We start from the raw sequence: 22,634 nt of genomic DNA on the forward strand, positions 1-22,634 counted from the left end.
AGCTGGCAAGGTCAGTAGATTTTTCTTGTTTTAATCTCTGTGCAGGCTGGCAGCACATCCAGGGTTTTGCAGTGTCAGATTTGTTCAGCCTGGCTAGTCACCCTGTATCCTTTGCCTTTTCCATCCTTTCCTCCCTTTGGGGGCTGCCTGGTCTTGGCGGTTTGCTGTGTTGACCATCATGCTCATCGAACCAGTCAGGGCATCCTTTGATTGCATTGTTGGTTCTATGGCTGCTGTTATTTCTACCTGGAAATTTTAGCTGGCTTGTCCTGTTTTCCAGTTGCCTGTTAGTTATAGTTTATTAAGATTTATTACACTGCTGGAACTAACTGGCAGACCTGGGTGGTTTACAAAGTAAAAATACAGCAAGTGGAATGTAGAAAAGGAACTGCAATATCGTATAAGAAAGGTGCAAATCAGTCACACATAGTAACATAGTAGATGACGGCAGAAAAAGACCTGCACGGTCCATCCAGTCTGCCCAACAAGACAACTCATATGTGCTAATTTTGTGTATACCCTACTTTGATTTGTACCTGTGTTCTTCAGGGCATAGTCCGTACAAGTCTGTCCAGCACTATCCCCGCCTCCCAACCACCAGTCCCGCTTCCCACCACCGGCTCTGGCACAGACCGTATAAGTCTGCCCAGCACTATCCCCGCCTCCCAACCACCAGCCCCGCCTCCCAACCACGGGCTCTGGCACAGACCACAAGGCAGTCATATCCACGTGGACCTAATAGGTCATAGAAGGATAGAAAACGGGGGGGGGGGGGGGGGGAGGGAGGAAGAGGGGGAGGAGGGAGGGGACAAAGAAAAAGTGAGAAGCACTGCAGTCCACCCTTTAATCCAATCAAGGGGTATCAAAAGCTTGGCGGTAAAGCCAGGATTTTATTGCAATGCATTTGGGGGGACAATTTGCAGGTAACTTGCCTAACACGGTTAACACGTGCTATTTTTTTTTTTAGCGTGCACTAAAAGCATGTCTTTATAAACAGGGCCCGTAATTAGTTATCAAGCTAATCAGCACTGATAATTGGATGTTAACAGCAATTATCAGCACTAATTGGCGTTAATTAGAATTTATTCACACTACTTGCCAAGCATATTCTGTAACGTGTTGAGTGTAAATTCTAAGTTGCGTAGTTGAAAAGTGGGCACGGTTATGGGAGTGGAATGAGCGGGTCACGGGCACTCCTAAAATCTTCGTGTGTTGTTATAGAATACACCTGCTCCATGTCTCTTGTACAGGTAGTTTCACAAACTCCCACGTGCAGGTGTATACGTTAGCACTTGCACACTGCTCAGTGACCAACGGCGGCTGAGAAAGCAAATTGAATGTTAGGATTTATTAAGAAAGGACTAGAAAACAAAATTGAGAATATTATAGTGTCTTTGTATCGCTCTATGGTGAGACTGCACCTCGAATACTGTGTGCAGTTTTGGTCCTCGCATCTCCAAAAAGATATAACGGAATTAGAAAAAGTACAGAGAAGGGCAACAAAGTAATAAAGGGGATGGGACGACTTCCCTATGAGAAAAGGCTAAAGTGCCTGGGGCTGTTCCACTTGGAGAAGAGATGGCTGAGAGGAGATATGATAGAGGTGTATATAATACTGAGTGGAGTGGAACAGGTAGCTGTGATTTGCTTGTTTACTCTTTCAAAAAATACTAGGACTAGGGGGCATGCAATGAAGTTACTAAATAGTAAACATAAAACAAACCAGAGAAAATATTCATTCGCTCAACGTGTAACTAAACTCTGGAATTCGCTGCCAGAGAATGTGTTAAAAGCAGTTAGCTTAGCAGGGTATAAAAAAAAGGTTTGGATCATTTCCTAAATGAAAAGTTCATAAGCCATTATTAAGATGAACCATTAGTCCTGTTCTTTTACTGCAAGTGAACAGGTAAAGAAAAACAGATTCTTTTTCTTTTATATATTTATTTCATTCAATATTTTTGTCACTAGACAATGACGCAGTTTTAAAAAAACTAGCTATTCTTTGTCATTTTTCTGTCGGTAGGAACACCCAAATGCTAGAGGTTGCCTCTAGGGGTCCTGGAGGCTACTTTGAGGCTGGAGCAACATGCAGGAGAGAGTGGGTATCGCTCTTGCCCATATGACCCCCCCCCCCTTAGACCACCAGAGACTTTGATGTAGATCCGTGGGGGGTGGGGGGCTATGAGGGCTACATCTGTCTTTGGGGGGAGGAAGGAAGGGAGGAATCAAGATCAGAAGATGATTGGACTGTGGTTGCATCTGTCTTCACTAGAACAGGAGAGGGTGATCGGGCTGAGGCTGCATCTTTCCGGGGAGGGGGATGGGAGGGAAGCGGGGAACTGAGACTGGTGGGGATGGAGTGGGAAATCAGAGCATGGGCATCTTCTTATGTGGGTCCCAGCCAGAGGCGGGCTGACCATTAGGACAACAGGGCAGTGCCTGAGGGCCCAATCTCCCCTAGCCTCTATCTAGTTTAATTATTTTTGATAGGTGGTTAGGGGCCCATGACCCTTATTGCCCGGGGGCCCAGCTTGCTCAGCCAGGACCTTTTACTAAGGTGCGCTAACCGATTTAGCGCACACTAACGATTAGCATACGCTAAATGCTAAGAAGCCCATAGGTATAAAATGGCCTTCTTAGCATTTAGCACGTGTTAGTGTGTGCTAAATCAGTTAGTGCACCTTAGTAACACGACCCCTAAATCAGTCTTGGTACTGCTGAACCGATACCTATGCAGCCCACTCACTGATAGGTGTAAAGTGAGATTTCTAGCACTGGCATCTGAGGCATGAACTAATCATGGCTGGTGAAAAAATGAAAATAAAAACAAACAAAAAATCCCCCAAGAGATGTCATTCTGCAAGGTATATGCTCCATTTTATTTGATTACTGGTATCAGCAGTGTGTTTTTTTCTAGCAAAAAAGGTGCCGGTACTCAAATGCCAGGTCACCCTTCATGGGTGGGGTGAGTACTGATGGACCCACCCCACAATAGCCAGGCCCCCGGCAACCAGCCACAGAACCTATGACAAGGCAGAATTGGTGTGTAGAGCCTGAGCTCTTTCATTAAAACTTGAGGGCCATGGGTCAAATTTAGCACACGATGGAAAATATGCTGGTACTCAAATGCCAGGCCACCCTTTATGGGTGGGGTGAGCACTGAGTGACCCACCCCACAATAGCCAGGCCCCAGTCACACAATCTATGACAAGGCAGAATTGCTGTGTAGAGTCTGAGCTCTTTCATTAAAACTAGGGAATCATGGGTCAATTTCAGTGGACAATGGAAAAGGTGCCGGTACTCAAATGCCAGGCCACCCTTCATGGGTGGGGTGAGCACTGAGGGACCCACCCCACAATAGTCAAGCCCCATACAACCAGCCACAGAACTTATGACAAGGCAGAATTGGTGTGTAGAGCCTGAGTGCTTTCATTAAAATTTGAGGACCATGGGTCAAATTTAGCACACGATGGAAAAGATGCCGGTACTCAAATGCCAGGCCACCCTTCATGGGTGGGGTGAGCACTGAGTGACCCACCCCACAATAGCCAGACCCCCTGCAACCAGTCACAAGGTAGAATTGGTGTGTAGAGCCTGAGCTCTTTCATTAAAACTTGAGGACCATGGGTCAAATTTAGCACACGATGGAAAAGATGCCGGTACTCAAATGCTAGGCCACCCTTCAGGGGTGGAGTGATCACTGAGAGACCCACCCCACAATAGCCAGGCCCCCCTACAACCAGTCACAGAATCTTTGACAAGGCAGAATTGGTGTGTAGGGCCTGAGCTCTTTCATTAAAACTTGGGGTCCATGGGTCAGTTTTAGCAGACAATAGAAAAGGTGCCGGTACTCAGTACCCCCAAGTACCCCCACAAAAAAAGCCCTGGGTATTAGTATTGTATAGGTATTTTGTTGGTGGTGTTGTTTGACATTGCTTCGAGCATTTTTTTTTTTTGGAAGAGTTGTTTATAAATGTGAAATAATAAATTGCAAAAATCAAACAGTGAAATATTACTGTTGGAAAGATGAGTGTTTTCATAAATGTGCCTTCTTGTATCTGGTTTAGCCCGAACATGGTTATGTCAAAAACATTATTTTCCGATCAGAAATCTCGAAATCACGTCTGCTGGTTCACAGGACACAGCCTAAGGAAGTTCCCTTGTACTGTGAAATTTATCAGTGATGAAATGTGGCAAATCAGTAAAAATAAAAGGTTGCCACTTTGTGACCAGCTTTTTTGATTTCTTGTTTTCCTCTTACTGATTTTCTGTGGCTCCTTCAAAAGAGAATTTGCTTTTATAATTGATAAAATATGTTGACGGTCTCTAGCTGGGGTCACGTGCTGCTATCAACTACAGTTCATTAGATTGCGATGGTAGAGATGTTAATATATTAGACTGAAAAAGGATACATCAGCTCAAAAGTGGGAAACACGCTGCATAATTTACAATACTCGAATATAAATACTGCGCTTAACATGCCCTAACAAAATGTTTAGTTTACTGCCAGATTGTATGTACTGTATCACATCAGGACACTGGCAAGGGGGAAAAAAAGACATTACAGGCAATAATCAGCCAACGAGAAGCACCCGGCTAAGTGCCGTGATCAGCGCTGACTCTGGAGTTTCAATGCCGGGCCATTTACGGTGACCGACATTGAATATCCGGGGTTTTTTTTGGCCAGCTTAAACTTAGCTGACCAAGTCAATATTCAGTGCTGGCCAATTACGTTTATAGCAGCCAAAGATAGGTCTGCTATTTGGGTGGCTTCATTCGGTGCCAAAGTTAGCTGGCCAAGTGCTGAATATTCATGGCTAGCTGGTTATATTGTGCGATATAGCTGTTAGCCGCTATCCCCCAGATTCTTTACAGTGCGCCTAGAGATCTGGGCTGAAATTCAGGTGGATTCTATAACAACGCACGCAACTTAATTGGCTTAACAAGCTAATTAGCATTGATAACAGCACTTAACAAGTAATAATGAGAGCTAATTGGCAATAATTAGAATTTATGTGCACAACTCACTAAGGGTATTCTGTAATGCAGTGTGCCTAACTTCTAATGCACGCAGGCAAAAAGGGTCTTTGTTATAGGCGGGGAGATGGGCATTTTGTGGGTGTTTTGAAATTTGCACACGTAGTTATAGAATACGGCCCTCTGTGCCTAAATCTACACACCAGGATTTATGCCACACTTTCGTTGGTGTAAATGGACATGCGCAGTTTTAGGCGCTGAGGGGTCCTTTTACTAAGGTGCGCTGAAAAATGTCCTGTGGTAGCGTAGGCACGGGTTTTGGCCACATGTAGAATCATTTTTCAGCGCACCTGTAAAATTGTCTTTTTGGGGGGGGGGGAGGGGCCGAAAATGGACTTGCGGCGAATTGAAAATTGGCACACGTCCATTTTGGGTCTGACACCTTACTGCCAGCCATTGACTTAGCAGTAAAGTCTCACACATTAAGCGGGCGGATATTGGTCACCGCACATCAAAATGCCAATTACTGCCTGCACGCCAGAAAATAAAAAATATTTTCTGACACTTGTATGGGACGTGCGTCAGAAGTGACATTACTGCCCGGGCACATGGTAGCCGGGCGGTAACTCAGAATTGATGTGCGTTGGGCGTGCGTAAGCACTTAAGCGGCTTAGTAAAGGGACCCCTGAAATATCAACTAAGCATATTCTATATACCATGCCTAAATCATTCACGGTGAGGCCCCGCTATATATGTCAGACCTCACAGACTTACCAACCAGGAACACAAAAAGGTCAGCACGCACATTCCTGAATCTCCACTACCCCAGCTGCAAAGGACTAAAATATAAATCAACATATGCATCCAGCTTTTCCTACATTAGCACGCGACTGCTACTACTACTATTTAACATTTCTAAAGCGCTACTAGGGTTACGCAGCGCTGTACAATTCAACATAGAAGGACAGTCCCTGCTCAAAGAGCTTACAATCTAAAGGACAAATGTACAGTTAGTCAAGTAGGAGTCATCAAATTGGGGCAGTCTAGATTTCCTGAAAGGTATAGAGGTTAGGTGCCGAAAGCAACACGCGACTATGGAATGCACTACCAAATGCCATAAAAACAACGCACGACCTAACAATCTTCCGAAAGTTACTAAAAACCAACCTGTTCAAAAAGGCATACCACAATGATCCATCCTAAATACCAGATAGCAAAACTACTACTACTACTACTTAACATTTCTAGAGCGCTACTAGGGTTACGCAGCGCTGTACAGTTTAACAAAGAAGGACGGTCCCTGCTCAAAGGAGCTTACAATCTAAAGGACGAAATGTCATGTTGGGGCAGTCTAGAAACTCTTCCAGAACTAGACAAAACCGAACTCTGTATACCTGACTGCTTCAGTCACTCTATTCACTAACGAACGTTAACGCACTACCACCTTATTTCTCACACCGAAATGAACTGTTTATCTAATATAATCTATAATCTACTCTACCATTTACGTGCTTAACGCAATACCACTTTGTATTTCTCATTCCGGAAATGGCGATCGCCACTACGGCGTACTGTAAGCCACATTGAGCCTGCAAAAAGGTGGGCAAATGTGAGATACAAATACAACAAATAAATAAATAAATAAATAAATTTAGGCACCGCGTATAGAATACGCTTAGGTGAAAATGTTTTCTGCGCGGATTTTTTAGGCACCATATATAGAATCCTATGTGCTAAGCGCTAATATTCAATGGCGAGAACCGTCTATCTCATGCTGAGTATTAGCATTTAACTGGCTTTAGCACTCTTTAGCGTCCCCGACCTGATTAATGCTCAGATAAGTGCAACTAAGATATACTGATCTAACAGTAAAGTCTGTATGGGAGGTTTTTGATAAAAAAACAACAAAGCAGTGGAATCAAATGCATTTATTGGAACGATACCCGACGTGGCCATGTTTCACCCTCAGGCTGCGTCAGGGGTACAAACTATAAAAACAAAACACAAGTATAAAAACATGTATAACCATACATATTAACAATGTCATAAGCATGATTCAACTAATAAAAGGCAATTATTTAAAAAAAATTTCAACATATATGATAATTATAAATATTTGTTTTACTGATATAAAAATTTTATGTGATGTATGATTTTAATGATAATTATAAATATTTGTTTTACAGATGATATGTATGTCTATACATGTTTTTTAGAACTTTTAAAGGATTGTTTTATATACGTTGAAAATTTTTTTAAATAATTGCCTTTTATTAGTTGAATCATGCTTATGACATTGTTAATATGTATGGTTATACATGTTTTTATACTTGTGTTTTGTTTTTATAGTTTGTACCCCTGACGCAGCCTGAGGGTGAAACATGGCCACGTCGGGTATTGTTCCAATAAATGCATTTGATTCCACTGCTTTGTTGTTTTTTTATCTACTGTTTTGTAAGCAGTTGTGTGCCTTTTTGTTTTTTTTTTTGTTTTGTACCTGTGAGGCAAGATGTCCCATTCAACTTGGGAGGTTTTTGAGACTAATGAAGAGCTAGTCCATATATCCTTGAAATACAAGGAGGTTCCTTGAACGTAGGGTAATTTGGTAACAACCAGGCGACGTTAGCTGGTTGAGCTTCTGAACTCTTTTCCTCCATTAAAACCAATGCAATTTTGATTGAGAGAGCGGATTGCTGGGATTATTGATATAACATGATTTAGCACTTTTTAACCATCCAGGAGGCGTTCCTGTCCACTTCAATAGCACTAAATATCATTTTTCACTGCTTTCAAAGGGATCCTTTTACTAAGCTACTACTACTACTTAGCATTTCTATAGCGCTACAAGGGTTACGCAGCGCTGTACAAGTTAAAACATGGGGAAGGACAGTCCCTGCTCAAGCTGGGGTAAGAAATGGCCTTAGCGCATCCTTACACGGGTCTTTCCCGTGTGCTTAGGCCATTTTTTTTTTGGCTGCGAAAAGGGGCTATTTTTCATTTTTTTTCAACATATGCCCATGTGCTAATATTAACATTAGTGTGCAGGCCATTCACAAATATTTCCATGGGAGCTCTTACTTCCACCTGTTTTGGAGGTGGTAAGGGGCTCCCACATTAATTTATTTTATTTGTTTCAATTGTACCCCACATTTTCCCACCTATTTGCAGGCTCAGTGTGGCTTACATAGTACCGGAGAGGCTGTTGCCAATTCGGTTGGTAACAGATACAAAGTTATGTTGTGATCAGAGGAGGTAGGTGTGGATCAGGCATCAAGGGGTCGAAAGAAGTGAAGATTATAAATTGTCCCGTACGATCGTTGGTTATGCTGTGTAGCTGGGTGCTGGGATTTTGTGTTGGATCGGTGGGATAGGCCTTTTTGAAGAGGTGAGTTTTGAGAGATTTCCTGAAGTTTAAATGGCCATGGATTGCTCTTATAGCAATTGGGAGGCCGTTCCATAGTTGTGCGCTTATGTAGGAGAAGCTGGATGCGTAAGTTGTTTTGTATTTTAGTCCTTTACAGTTTGGATAATGTAGGTTTAGGTTTGATCTTGATGATCTGATTCTGTTTCTGGTTGTGCTAACCAGTTAGGGGTGAATTCCATAAACTGTGCCTAAAAAAAGTAAAAATCTATGACAACACCCCCCCCCCCCCGCGCCTGCTTAAGCGCTATTCTATAAGCCGAGCCTAAAGTTAGGTGCGGTCTATAGAATAGCACCTAACCGCAGGGGTCGTGCGTAAATTTAGGCGTGGCCATTTGCACCAACGAAAATGCGGCGCAAATATCCCTGCCTAATTTGCTCGCAGAACCCCCTTTTTCTATAATTGTTTGCGTAACTCAAATCCACAGCTACGCTCCTGTTTCTGAGCCTCCTTTTCCGGGATGCACGTAAAATTTAGGTGTGGATCAGATGCCCAAATTTGCACGCATAAATGCTAATTAATTTCAATTAGCGCTGATTATTGGTGTTGGCTCATTATTCAATTAAACTGCGCATGCAAATTGGGCGCATGCCCAAATTTACAGCAGTGGCGTAGCAAGGGCGGGGTGGTGGGGGCGGTCCGCCCCGGCTGCACACTGCTAGAGGGTGCAGAGAGCAGCCACGCGTCTGTCGGCACCGCTGGTTCCCTGCTCCCTCTGCCCCGGAACAGGTTACTTCCGGTTCCGGGGCAGAGGGAGCAGGGAGCCAGTGGAGCCGACAGGCACGTGGCTGCTCTCTGCACCCTCCAGCAGCCAAGAATGCACCCTGGGGGGGGGGGGGGGGGTCCGATGCGCACGGGAGGGGGGTGTCATTGCGCCGGGGGGGGGGGGGGGTGTTGTGTTGCACCCTGGGGGGACGGATGCCACTGCACCCGGGGGGGGGGGGGGGGTGCTCAGCGGCGATCCGCCCCGGGTGGCAGCTGACCTAGGAACGCCACTGATTTACACATGCAATTTTTGGTGACTTTTATAGAATCAAGGGGTTAGCATGTGGTAATGCAGCAATACCCATTTTCCACCCCTGACATGTCCCCTCAAAAACTTTATGAAAAAATAATTACCATGTGGTTAGGACATGTAACTGGCAAAGGTAACGCAGAACCCTTTAGAGCGTCTTTGCGTGTGTTAGCACCTTGTGGAACTTAGCAAAAGGACCCCAAAATGCCTACGTACAGTCTTATTGGAACTGTAAAAAGGGGCAACTTCTGCAGTCACTTGGGGATATACCAGCATCCTGGCTAACCTTGCTTCCAATGCATCGCTAAAGTTTGGATTCATGTTTATTCGATATGGCTGCTCTGTTAAATAAAAGCGAACTCTTGGCTTGAAGAGAGGGTAGTGCCATGTTCGGTCCTGGTGAGCAGGAAATTGTACGTCTGCTTTCTTACCTTCCCAAAATGCTACCTCATTTAAAGGCTAACTCTTTTTTTTTTTAATGGCAATAATTGAAACACACTGCAAAAAGAGCAGAGATACATCTGGTCTGTAGTCTTCGCTAGATAAATTACCAGCTGCAGCCCATTTGATTTGCGGGCTGCTGTGTATCATAAAAGCGTCCATTTTCCGTGTCAAAAACTACCTTTGATAAAAGCATATTACAGATGTTTTTAGACTGGTTATTCATCAGTGATGTGTTTACAGGGTTGTGCGGCTTACAGATTCTCTTGTATAATTTTAAGACCTACTGAACGAACGCATGTTTGCCTTGGGGAATGTGCCAATGTTCGATTTCCTTGTCATAAATTAATTGAGCGATGCCATGTGTTTGGCATAACGTTTCGTTGGAAGTCTTACAGAATATGCTCTATAATCATCAGAGTTAGTGGCTATCACCAGTGTTTGAGGAGAATTAACTCCTTCAGGCCCCCTCTTTACTGAAATATGGAAAGGTTTTGCGGTTAATTTGTGGTAACTGTAGTACCTCTGTATTAAGTGTTGGGATGCTCCCAGTATTTGGGGAGGTCTGCCATGCAGTTAATGTAGGGAAAATTTACAACAACCCATTCATTTCATGGTAGATAATGACTGATACCATCTAAATTAAAAAACAAATGACCCACTGTAATATCAAAAATGTATACATTACAGGAAGGAAAAAGCCTCAAAGATCTCCAGATCAACCGATCTATAGAGTTAAAGATGATCGCAGTGATCTGCTCTTCATCATTGACTTAAAAATCCTTGTTTATCTACTCTTAAATGGCGCTTGCCATGATGTAATATTGTAAGCCACATTGAGTCTGCAAATAGGTGGGAAAATGTGGGATACAAATGTAACAAATAAATAAATAAATAAATAAATAAATAATAAATACACTACATCAAATTGTCCAGAGTGCATAGCATCAATCAAGAACACACGTTGCTTATGTTCGCTGACTGGCCGTTAAGCCCGTTAAAACGGGCGAGATTTCCAGCTACCCTCCTCCCTCCGTGCCGGGCCCCCTGCACTGACCTGACAGCGCCTCTCAAGGTGAGAGACGCTGTCAGGTCAGTGCAGGGGCCCGATACGGAGGGGGGCGGGAGCGGCGGCGGGGATGGGGGGGAAGGGTGGAGGTTGGTGTGCGCGATGTTCGTTTCCAGGCTCCAGCGGCAGCGTCCGACAGTGACCCCGACTCCGTTTCCCTCTCTGTTCCGCCCTCTGACGTCATCACGTCTTGACGCGAGGGCGGGACAGAGAGGGAAGTCTCTATTGCACATTTGCAGGTGAGTCGGTCACTTGCCGTTTATATGTTTGATGTTTAAATCCAACACAGTGCAAAGTTCAAAAAACTTCAGAGCTAGTACTTAGCTTAGAAAACTTGAAAAAGTAGATAATGAATGATGGAATTAGCTACACTTCTTGAACTGGCTTTAATGGTTCTGCGTCACGTAGTGTATTAACAGCTAACACACAGTAACAATTTCTGCATTCATCGTAAGGCACAGACTCCCCCATTCCATGCCTCAAATGACATTTTCCACATTAGCTCTTTACCATGGGATTTAGGGCATGTTGACAGTTAATCCACTACATTAATGGTTAGCGCAGGTCCACGCTAACTATTAGCACATGGTAATTCCTGTGTTTAACTGATATAGCTTAGTAAATAGGCCAGTACGAGGCAAGGTATGAAGCTGCAGTAAAAGTTCACAATTTTTTTGCAGCTTAGTAACTCCCATGGTAAACAAATAATGTAGTTTCTGATCAATCTTGCAAGCTGAGCTATTTTTCCTCCAGGGAGCATGAGACTCTTAACACATAGCCCAATACACCGGAGAGCATACTTAAATGGTCCAGTTTCATGATATTTGCACAAGTGGACCACCTCCTCCCCTCTGAAGGCATCGCACTGACTTAGCCACAGTCAATCCCCTACCTCTACTGCTTGAAGGCATCACTGATCCCCCACCAGTCAAGCCCCCAACCTCTACCCCTCCAGAAGCCTCACTGATCCCCTGAGACCCACCAAGGGAGGTTCCCAGGCGTTTAGGGTTATAAGGCAGGAACGATCTCCATTCACTACTGCCTGCTACAGCGTTGGGTTCAAAATGATGCCAGATGACCTCTAGTGGTAGTCTCTCGTTACTACCATCTTGACCCTTAGCAGTAGAACCTTGAGACTATTGCTGCAGGTTACTCTGTGCCATTTTGAACCCCATGCTGGAACAGGCAAGAGTGACTGGTGATTGCTCATATCCTATGCCCCTATACACTAGGGAACCTCTCTGGTAGGTCCTGGGAAGGGGTGGGGGTCAGTGATGCCTTCATGAGGTAGAGGTTAGGGGCTTGATGGGCAGGATGTATTTGGGGTTGGAGAATAGAGGGATTGACTGGGGGAGGGGTCAGTCATGTTTTAGGGTGGGCTGGGATGTGGGGGTGGTCTATAAACACAAATACCTTGAAACCGGTGCCTTTAAGATACTCTCTGGAGTGTTTGCTGTGTTATAGCAGCCCGATGTTCCAGGGAGGGCAAATAATGCCAGCTCAAAGTGGGTATTATTTTTCCATGAAAAACGTAGCTTGTGCTGTTCAACGCAAGCTGTAGTATTCAATTTTCATATTACTGAAATGCTTTGCCTGCATTTGCATGTTTTGCCTCTCATTATTAGGTAGCTTAGAGTGATCTACACTAAAATGCGCTATGGTGAATTGGCCCATGATTTTGCTGTTTAAATACACGTTAAGAGAAAGATACTGTGAGTTATTCCCTTAACGCTGGTTAGTAATTACCCCCTTAATGCTCCTAGTAGTGACTTTATAAAGAAACCTAAGCAATATTTTAAAATGTGAAATGTATTCGCTTCTCTCCTGACATTTTGCTTTGATTTATTCTGATTGACCCGTGATTGCTGCTATTAAGGGGAATTAGCTCCTGTCTTTGCTCTGTTTTCTGCTTTCTTGCAGCTACCTGTGGCAGGTTCCATTAACGTTTGCAGTAGGAAACGCAAGCCACATCTCTTCGGAGGCAATTATATGGGTGTCTGAGAAATCAGGTGGGAATGCACTGGCCTGTCTGTGAACGTTGATCAAATATAATTGTGTTTCACTGGGCTCTTCCTCTAGAATGCCAAATACTTCACACTTGCTCTGGCCGACTTAAAACACCGAACCGCAGAAAGACTGCGCCTGATAACAAGGTGCTCCGAAAACGAACACTGATTGTGGCTTTCAGGACTGGTGAGAAATGAAACGAAAATGAAATATATCTCTGGGGCAGATTTTCAACAGCTCTTCTGTCTGGGATTGCCTATCGTTATTGGATAAAATTCCTCCTGTACCTGGTGGAATCGGTGTAGATAAATGATACATGCCCTAAAAGGAATGAATGAAAACACTACAGAAAAACAGATAAAATATTGATGATTTTTCAGTTGCTACGGCAATAGCTGAACATCCTAGGGGAGGAAAGAATATTGGTCCCAGTGAATCCTAATGAGTAAAATGCCACCACCGTTCGGAAGCTGAATGGGAGCTTCTTGTTCTACTGAGCTAAGTTGACACAGATTGATTTCTCCCAATATGAACGCCCTTAGCAGAAGAGAGGTACAGCACAGCCTGAATTACTTTCATAAAGCTATTGCTATTTTCATGAGCTGTGCTGGATGGTTCTGAATAAGTTATATCCACTGTGCTTGGTTTTAATGGCATAGGACCGTTTGTGAGCCTGTCACAGTGCCCCTGACAGTTGTCACTCTACATCGTCAAGCCATGGGGAGTAAAGACATTGATCATTGCAGAAAACATATATGTATATATAATGTTTTTGTACTTTTTTTCTCTCTCTCCCTCTGTGTGTGCGTGTATGTATGTATGTACAGCGGTAGTTCTGGATTGGCGCAGGGCAAGCCCGCGGTGGGCTTACCGCCAATTACTGAAAGGGCTCCTATGGAATTTGGGTGCCCAGCATTATAGAAAAGTGTGCAGCCAGATACAATCACAAATCCTAACTGGTGTCTGTTAACATCAATAATTGGTTGTCAGCCTCCAGTTATTGCTCGTTAATGGCTCACTATCCAATTATGTTGCGCACACATCTTGGATTGGTGACCAATATATAGAATTTGGGGGTTCACCGGAGAGTACCATTGATTATCAGCACAGACTGCTTCAGCACTCTCCGGTCAGTCTCTGGTCTGGGGGTGGACCTAAGGCAGAGCCGGGAGTTATTTGGGCATCACTGGTATTCAGTGCCAATGCTTGGATAACCATCTGGGCCAGTTGGGTCAGATCATGTAATATAGTACACTATCCTGCTTATTTTCGAAGGAGAAGGGCGGCCATCTTCCAACACAAATCGGGAGAAGGCCGGCCAAATCGGTATAATCGGAAGCCAATTTTGGCCGGCTTCAACTGCTTTCCGTCGCAGGGCCGGCCAAAGTTCAAGGGGGCGTGTCAGCAGTGTACTGAAGGCGGGACAGGGGCATGGTTAACAAATGGCCATCCTCGGCCGATAATGGAAAAAAGGAGGCGGGCCCTGACGAGCATTTGGCCGACTTTACTTGGTCCCTTTTTCTTCACGACCAAGCCTCGAAAAGGTGCCCGAACTTACCAGATGACCACTGGAGGGAATCGGGGATCACCTCCCCTTACTCCCTCAGTGGTCACCAACCCCCTCCCACCCAAAAAAAACAACAACATTTTTTTGCCAGCCTCTATGCCAGCCTCAAATGTCATACCCAGCTCCATCACAGCACTATGTAGGTCCCTGGAGCAGTTTTTAGTGGGTACTGAAATGCATTTCAGGCAGGCGGACCCAGGCCCATCCCCTCCAAAACCCACCCGAAACCCACTATACCCACATCTAGGTGTCCCCCGTTACCCTTTAAGGGCTATGGTAGTGGTGTACAGTTGTGGGGAGTGGGTTTTGGAGGGGGTGGAGGGTTCAGCACACAAGGTAAGGGAGCTATGCACCTGGGAGCTATTTCTGAAGTCCACTGCAGTGCCCCCTAGGGTGCCCGGTTGGTGTTCTAGCATGTGAGGGGGACCAGTGCACTACAAATGCTGGGTCCTCCCACGACCAAATGGCTTGCATTTGGCCGGTTTTGAGATGGCTGCCATTAGTTTCCATTATCGGCGAAAACCAATGTCGGCCATATCTAAGGGCGACCCAAATGTTGAGATTTGGCCGGCCCCGACCGTATTATCGAAATGAAAGATGGCCGCCCATCTTGTTTCGATAATATGGTCGGGTACGCCGCTTTACAGGGCCGTCATTAGAGATGGCTGCCTTTATAGATGGGCGCCCCCGTTCGATTATGCCCCTCCATGCCATAATTTGTATTGCAGTTTGAATATTTGTACTGCTGTAATGGTCTATTGCTTATATTTGACTTATTCTTGCTGTACATCACACCGCCTTGAGTGAATAACTTCAAAAAGGCGGTAAATAAATCCCAATAAATAAATGTCATGTTTCCTCTTCCTGACCCTCAAAAGTTCCAGTTTTTACCCTCAAACAACATCAACAATTACAAGGAAGGTTTAAGAGAGAAGTCACACAAAGGGCAAGAGTTCTTGGTTTAAGTGCCAAAAAGTTGGGAATGAGAAAAGGTGGGGTAGCTAGAGGTATTTCTTAACAGAAACCAAACAGTTACAGCCTCAGGAGAAAATAAAAACAATTTAACTTTCTATCTTATTAAAAAACATTTTTCTACTTCAACGGGCAGGTACTGAGGTTTCGGAAAAGTTGAACTATCCACATTGGTAATAAATTATTAAGGCAATTTATATAGAGAAATGCATGAGCACGTATTGAATACACAGGGGGCAACGTTAGAAAGGACTCAAGGGTCTTAAACTGCAATATATGTGCTTGTGCAGGTTGGTATAGCATTTTCTGAGGATATACAAGCATAACAATTAACCACACAGACACAGGTGCAGATTTTAGTGGGAACCTGCAGTGAATCTATAGGTGGGTACCATTGAGGTTTTATTAATTATTAATAATTTATTGACTCATAACCACTTGTAACCACTCGCCTCCACCTACCCTCCTCTTCTCCTTCCTGTACACATTAATTGATTTGATTTGCTTACTTTATTTTTTTGTCTATTAGATTGTAAGCTCTTTCAGCAGGGACTGTCTTTCTTCTATGTTTGTGCAGCGCTGCGTACGCCTTGTAGCGCTATAGAAATGCTAAATAGTAGTAGTAGTAGTAGTAATCGAACGGCACCGGCCATCTACATGGCCGGCCATCTTCGGGGCCGGCTCCGCAAAGGGGCGGAGCCAGCCGTATTTTCGAAATACGGTTGGGGCCGGCTAAATCGATCGCCGGGTTTAGAGGAGATGGCCGGCTTCTTTCTTCAGCCATAATGGAAACCGGGCCCGGCCATGTCAAGCCCGGCGAAATGTAAGGCATTTGGTCGTGGGAGGAGCCAGCATTTGTAGTGCACTGGCCCCCCCCCCCCCGACATGCCAGGACACCAACCGGGCACCCTAGGGGGCACTTCTAAAAATAAAAAAATTAAAAAAAAATTGCTCCCAGGTGCATAGCTCCCTTACCTTGTGTGCTGAGCCCCCCAAATCCCCCCAAAACCCACTCCCCACAACTCTACATCATTACCATAGCCCTAAGGGGTGAAGGGGGGCACCTACATGTGGGTACAGTGGATTTTGGGAGGGGGCCTGAAATGCATTGCACCTACTAAAAACTGCTCCAGGGACCTGCATACTGCTGTCAGGGAGCTAGGTATGACATTTGAGGCTGGCATAGAGGCTGGCAAAAAAAATGTTTTATTTTAATTTTTTTTGGGTGGGAGGGGGTTGGTGACCACTGGGGGAGTAAGGGGAGGTGATCCCCGATTCCTTCAGGTGGTCACCTGGTCAATTGGGGCACTTTTTTGTGACTTGGTCCTAAAAATAAATGGACCAAGTCCAGTCAGCGAAATGCTCGTCCGAGCCGGCCATCTTTTTTCCATTATCAGGCGAAGCCGGCCATCTCGTAACCATGCCCCCCCCACCCTGCCTTCTGTACCCTCCCTTGAAGGTTGGCCGGCGCCATGACGAAAAAGCAGTTGGGGCCGGCCAAAATTGGCTTTCGATTATACCAATTTGGCCGGGATCAGGAGATCGCCAGCCATCTCCCGATTTGTGACGGAAGATGGCCGGCGATCTCTTTCGAAAATAAGCTCAATTGCCTCTGAATATCAAAAACAGCACTAAAATTGATTGATCATGATAATCTCCAAAGGGTCCTTTTTCTAAGCTGTGCTAAGCACTAACAAGCTAAAGACGCCTTACTGTGGGGTACGCTGAGGCATCCCGCTGTAATTTGGGGATCGGTACGTGTTACCCACACGCTTAAAAATATAAGGCCAGATTCTTTATAAAGCGCCTAAAAAAATTCACGCAGTAAACATTTCCGACTAAGCGTATTCTGTAAATACATAGTAACATAGTAGATGATGGCAGAGAATGACCTGTACGGTCCATCCAGTCTGCCCAACAAGATAAAGTCATAAATGGCGCCTAGATTTAGGCGCGGTATATAGAATACGCTTAGTTGATATCCCAGTGCCTAAATCTACTTGCCTCCATTTACACCAACGAAAACATGTTGTAAATCCCTGTGCATAGATTTATGCACACTGGGCCATATTCTATAACTATGTGTATAAATTTTGGAATGCCCACAAAACATCCATTTCCTCATCCCTAGCCAGGCCCCTTTTGAACTGCACGCATTAAAATTTAGGTACAGTTCATTACAGAATACGGTTAGCAAGTTGTGTACGTAAATGTGACGTAAATTTGTGCATGTAAAGTTGACCTGAAAATAATTCACAACCTAATTAACTTCCGTAAAGCACTGAAGACACATCTCTTTAACATCCCAAATCATAATGACTCATAACTGGAACCGTAATTATCCATCATCTACTTAACTATCGGATTTTTTTCTCCCTATATCGTACTGCCTAATTTATTATGCAATCCATGTTCAATATATGATACCAATTGCATGTTTTCCTCTTTTGTTACCTGATTGTTCATTACATCATCCGTGTTTCTATATATATTACCAATTGTATCTGTACTCTGAAATGGCATAAGTCATGACGGAAAATTGTAAGCCACATTGAGCCTGTAAATAGGTGGGAAAATGTGGGATACAAATGCAACAAATAAATAAATAAATTTTAATTATTGCCGATTAGTGCTCATTATTGCTTGTTAAGTACTCGGGGACACATCCAAACAGCCATTTTTTTAACCAAGGGCCCTCAGGTTTTTAACGATCTATGCGATGCTATGTAACACATTGGAAAGAATAATCCGGATCATAGTTACCTGATGCTAGGGTCCACCAACCAAGAAAAAGATTTAGGTGTCGTTGTAGATAATATGCTGAAATCTTCTGCTCAGCGAGCGGTGGCAGCCAAAAGAGCAAGCTGGATATTAAGAATTATTAGGAAAGGGATGGTGAATAAGACTATATTATAATGCCTCTGTATTTGCTCCATGGTGCAACCTCACCTTGAATATTGTGTTCAGTTCTGGTCATCGTATCTCAAAAAAGATATAACGGAATTAGAAATTGTTCAAAGAAGAGCAACCCAAATGATAAAGGAGATGGAACTCCTCTCATATGAGGAAAGGTTAAACAAGTTAGGGCTTTACCGCTTAGAAAAGAGACGGCTAAGGGAAGATGTAATTGAGGTCTTTAAAATCTTGAGTGGTGTAGAACGAGTAGAAGTGAATCGATTTTTTACTTGTTCCAAAAGTACAAACATTAGGGAATACCCAAGGAAGTTACTTTTAAAACAAATATGAGGAAATAGTTTTTCACTCAACAAATAGTTAAACTCTGGAACTCTTTGCCAGAGGATGTAATAACAGCAGTTAGCATATCTGGATTTAAAAAAAGGTTTGGACAAGTTCCTGGAGGAAAAGTCTATTGTCTGCTATTGAGACAGACATGGGGAAGCCACTGCTTGCCCTGGGATTGGTAGTATGGAATATTGCCACAATTTGGATTCCTGCTAGGTATTTGTGACCTGGATTGGCCACTGTTGGAAACAGGATACTGGACTAGATGGACCATTGGCCTGATCCAGTATGGCTATTCTTATGCTCTTATAGTAGATGACGGCAGATAAAGACCAGTACGGTCCATGCAGTCTGCCCAACAAGATAAGCTCATAGCATAAGGTATGATGCGATACTACATATGCAGACCAGTGTGTTAAAATTCCCTTTGTAGGAAGGGACTTAGCTAGGTGTAGAAATAAACCTCTGCATTCAACTTCCTAATGTTTGCATCCTTTATTAAATATTATAGTGTTTTGAATAAATAAGCTAAAAAGATAGCTATAAATAAAACCCCCAAACAGCCAGGCAGAATTCAGAGAAGAAACTCATTTATAAACTGTGTTAAAGTTCTACGTGAGACAACGTCCGACTTCACATTATATATTGTCCAAATTTATAGGTACAAACCATATTCACTTAACTTAGATTTAATGCGGTAGGGAAAGAACAGTGATTTTCTGAATTTTTATAGCATAATTTAACCAAATAACTCACTCTAGAAACATGTTGTTTGAGGCAAGGAGACCAGGGCTAAAGTGGTAATTTGTGCTCTGCTTTTATACTAGACCTGCTGAGGTTATGCAATCCATTTGGGCCCTGTCACAAACGTCTTTGGCTCATCAGAGCAGGAAAACATTATAGGCCATGTTTATGAAAGGTTTACTTTCATGCTGATAGGGAACTCTATGATTAATAAGGCCCTGTGGTCTCTTTATCTGCAGTGCTAAGATGTTAACCAGTGTAACTGAGGAATACTCGACCTTTCCTTGCTGATTAGCTGGTGCCAAAATGTTGACTCTACCTGATCCTTTCCATACAAGTAGACTTTGTAATCCCAGAAATTGATAATAGGGATAATAATATACAGCTGTATTTCTCAACCCAGTCCTGAACCAGTCCTGAAAGAACACCTGACCAATTTGGTTTTCAGGATAGCCCAGATTAACATGTATGAGGGTAGGAGCTTGATCTTGGGCGGCAGGGGTCAGGTGAGGGGGCTTGATCCTGGAAGCAGTCAGATGGGAAGCTCTATGTCAGAAGGCTTTCAGAGGATAGAATTGCCAGGCAAGATCAGGAGTGGAGAAGTGGCCTAGTGGTTAGAGCACTAGTCTTGCAATCCAGAGGTGGCCGGTTCAAATCCCACTGCTGCTCCTTGTGATCTTGGGCAAGTCACTTAACCCTCCATTGCCTCAGGTACAAACTTAGATTGTGAGCCCTCCTGGGACAGAGAAATATCCAGAGTACCTGAATGTAACTCACCTTGAGCTACTACTGAAAAAGGTGTGAGCAAAATCTAAATGAAAATAAATAAGATAGGATCTCATTCATGGAGCAGGGTGATCTGGAGCCAGCCTGATGTCAGAGGAGCAGTTGATGCCAGAGGAGGGGCTAGCTGAATCAGGAATGATCCTGGGGGGGGGAGGGGGGGGTAGTACTGAGAGCACATTGATTTTAATCTATAATAATCTGCGGTGATGCCCCAGGTTATATGATTGATCTAATTGATCTTCCGGCCAGGAATAGAATCAGTTCATCTCGTACTTCTATGAACCTTCACTATCCTAGTTGCATTGGTCTTAAATATAAAGCCACCTACGCGTCCAGCTTCTCATACTTGGGTACGCAGACTAAGTCGGAGGCCAGCAAGAAGCAGATTGCAGTAATGTAGGTGACCTTTTATAAAATTATGCGTTGAGGTTATCTTGAAAACTAGACAGGGAACCAGTTTGATACAATACTTATTTGGTTTGCAATGATTTGTGTATCTCTCTATTTAAAATATAAGTTAAGCACAAATCGTATTTTAGAGTTGCATCTGAAAACCATGTAAGTGCACCTCTCATTTTGAATAATATTGTTCATAATATACATGAACACTTATAGTCAATGTACATTGCCCCTAATTTTCAAAGAGAAATTACCCACATTGCTTCCGTTTGTAAATTATCAACTGCTACTTTGTTGAGTATCTACTATTTGTGTAGACAGCCAAATGGGGTCAAAATGGAGTATGCGTTTTTGAAACCCAAATACGTGTATGCTGTTGTACTTCTATGACCCAAACACACTTCCAGGACCACAACTCTTCAACACTATAAAAGCCAACATCAGGTCTTAACTATTATTCATGTACTTCAGACCATGCAAATAAATCCTTAGTAAAATGCAAGCTGATAGAAGACACTTCCAAATTCCAGTTCTTTCATTTTAATAAATACATATTCTAAACTGTATATTTTGATTCACTTTTGAAGTCTTAAGAACTGTGGTTAATCAGCCTACTTGAATTACTCAATATTTTATTTTACATTTTCAGAGCACCATAAAATTTCTTCTTTGGATGAAGAAAATTGGATACTTGGAAATATCAATCAAATTGGCTACTTTCGAGTTAACTATGATGTTGAGAACTGGAGGATGCTAATTGACCAACTAATGAGGAGACCTGAGGTGAGTTCTTAAACTTCTCTTCTGTCTCTTTCCTTTGATAGAGGTTCATTTACGGCAAACCCAAATTTGACTAAGCAAACCCACTGCTAAAAGATCTCCACTGGCTCCCAATCAAACATGAATATCCTTGAAACTATGCACCCTAGTTTACAAAATAATCCATGGATTAGCACCAGACTACATGACAGCCTTAATTGACCTACCAACATGAAATTCAATCCAAGATACCCGTAACTATCTGATTCTCCATTTCCCACAATGCCAGGGCATTAAATATAAAAACATACATGCAGCAAACTTTACTTACCTAGGCACACAACTCTGGAATACACTATCAAAAGACATAAGAAGCAAAAACAACGATTCACCGATCAAGATGGCGACGTGAACGGTTGTGAGGCTCAGTAGCTCCCGAGAATCAACATCGTTCCTGGCAGAGGCTCACTTACCCGACTTTGCGATGGGTAAGAGAAAGGGGAAGACGGCGGTTTCTTCCTCCGTAATACCGCCTCAGTTACCCACCTCTCGCCAGTTGACAATGGAGAACTTTGGAGTTCGAGCCTTGGGTGAGCGGGCGTTCACTTCGGCGGACTCGGCCATTTTGGGCCTTGAGTGCAGCATAGAAGGAGCGTCGTTAAGCCCTCCTTCTAACACTGTTCCTCCGCGACCTGGAGACGATTTGCTGACCATGGGTTCACAGCCACCCGAGAATGGAAAACCGGTGTTGGCTGTGGAAGGAGGACCTATGGGCACCTCGACCCCGGGGAAAGAAACATCTATGCTGGATATTGTTCCACCTACCCGGGAGATCGTGGCAGTGAGTACCGGAGGAATTATAAGACCTACAGTGGTGTCGTTAGACACACTATGGGACGCCATACAAGGTGTGAATAATACTTTATTATTAATGAATGCCTCAATTAAAGGTGAAATATGTGAGATAAAAAAGTCTAATAAGGATTTATCTGAACAATTTCAAGAACAGAATGTGAAAATTACTAAAATATCAGGAGAAGTTGAAGAACTAAAAAGCTTAACTATGAATTTGATTAAAGAGAGAGAAATCCAAGAAAGAAAATTGGAATATCTTGAAAATAATGGACGCAGGAATAATTTAAGATTCCTGAATTTTCCCAAATCGCCTCTTATTTCCTCTTTGGACATGCTCAAGAAATACTTTTGCGATGTACTGGAAATACCCGTTGAGGG

The 22,634-nt window shown here is 43.5% G+C and overlaps 1 protein-coding gene across 1 annotated transcript in view; it reads left to right on the top strand.

Annotated features, from left to right (window-relative positions):
* Positions 1 to 22,634, top strand: part of TRHDE (thyrotropin releasing hormone degrading enzyme) — a 367,175-nt gene that overhangs the window by 248,239 nt on the left and 96,302 nt on the right. The window contains exons 12-13 of the mRNA XM_030214836.1: positions 12,845 to 12,933; positions 21,292 to 21,425. Coding sequence (XP_030070696.1) covers positions 12,845 to 12,933; positions 21,292 to 21,425 — 223 coding nt within the window. The remainder of the gene's footprint in view (positions 1 to 12,844; positions 12,934 to 21,291; positions 21,426 to 22,634) is intronic.

This window comes from Microcaecilia unicolor, chromosome 9 (assembly GCF_901765095.1).
Source record: "Microcaecilia unicolor chromosome 9, aMicUni1.1, whole genome shotgun sequence".
Classification (NCBI taxonomy): Eukaryota; Metazoa; Chordata; class Amphibia; order Gymnophiona; family Siphonopidae; genus Microcaecilia; species Microcaecilia unicolor.